The sequence below is a fragment of the Fulmarus glacialis genome, unplaced genomic scaffold (assembly GCF_000690835.1).
Source record: "Fulmarus glacialis isolate BGI_N327 unplaced genomic scaffold, ASM69083v1 scaffold12501, whole genome shotgun sequence".
Lineage (NCBI taxonomy): Eukaryota > Metazoa > Chordata > Aves > Procellariiformes > Procellariidae > Fulmarus > Fulmarus glacialis.
In genome coordinates, this window is record NW_009192189.1 from 36453 (window position 1) to 36775 (window position 323).

At 63.8% G+C, this 323-nt stretch overlaps 1 protein-coding gene across 1 annotated transcript in view; it reads right to left on the minus strand.

Moving 5' to 3' along the window:
* The window catches only part of NTN4 (netrin 4), a gene marked incomplete at both ends in the record, with an annotated part of 36758 nt that extends 36440 nt beyond the window's left edge, over positions 1-318 (minus strand). The window contains one exon of the mRNA XM_009586972.1: positions 2-318. Within this exon, the coding sequence (XP_009585267.1) occupies positions 2-318 (317 nt within the window). The remainder of the gene's footprint in view (position 1) is intronic.
* Between the last annotated feature and the right edge of the window lie 5 nt (positions 319-323).

Below are 323 nucleotides of genomic sequence, written 5' to 3' on the forward strand. Positions count from 1 at the left end.
GGTGCAGGGGAAGGGACTCGAATATCTGGAAGTGCAAATGGCTCCTCTCTGACTCACGTCATCCTCCAGCCCGAAGACGGCCGAGCAGTTACCAGCAAAGTATTTGTAAGGCATCCACGTCTTGCCGAAGTCCTGGGAGCGCTCCAGCACCATGGCGGCCGGCCTGGGCGACTTGAAGACCAAAATCAAGTGAGTGAAGTAGAAGGTGGCTTCCAGGTCCAGCCGGATGGTCTCGCGGGGGGCGTCCTGGGCCGCCTGCCACCAGGTGCGGGGCAGGCGGAAAGGTGAGTCGGCCATGGCGGCGGGGGGGTGGGCCAGCCCCG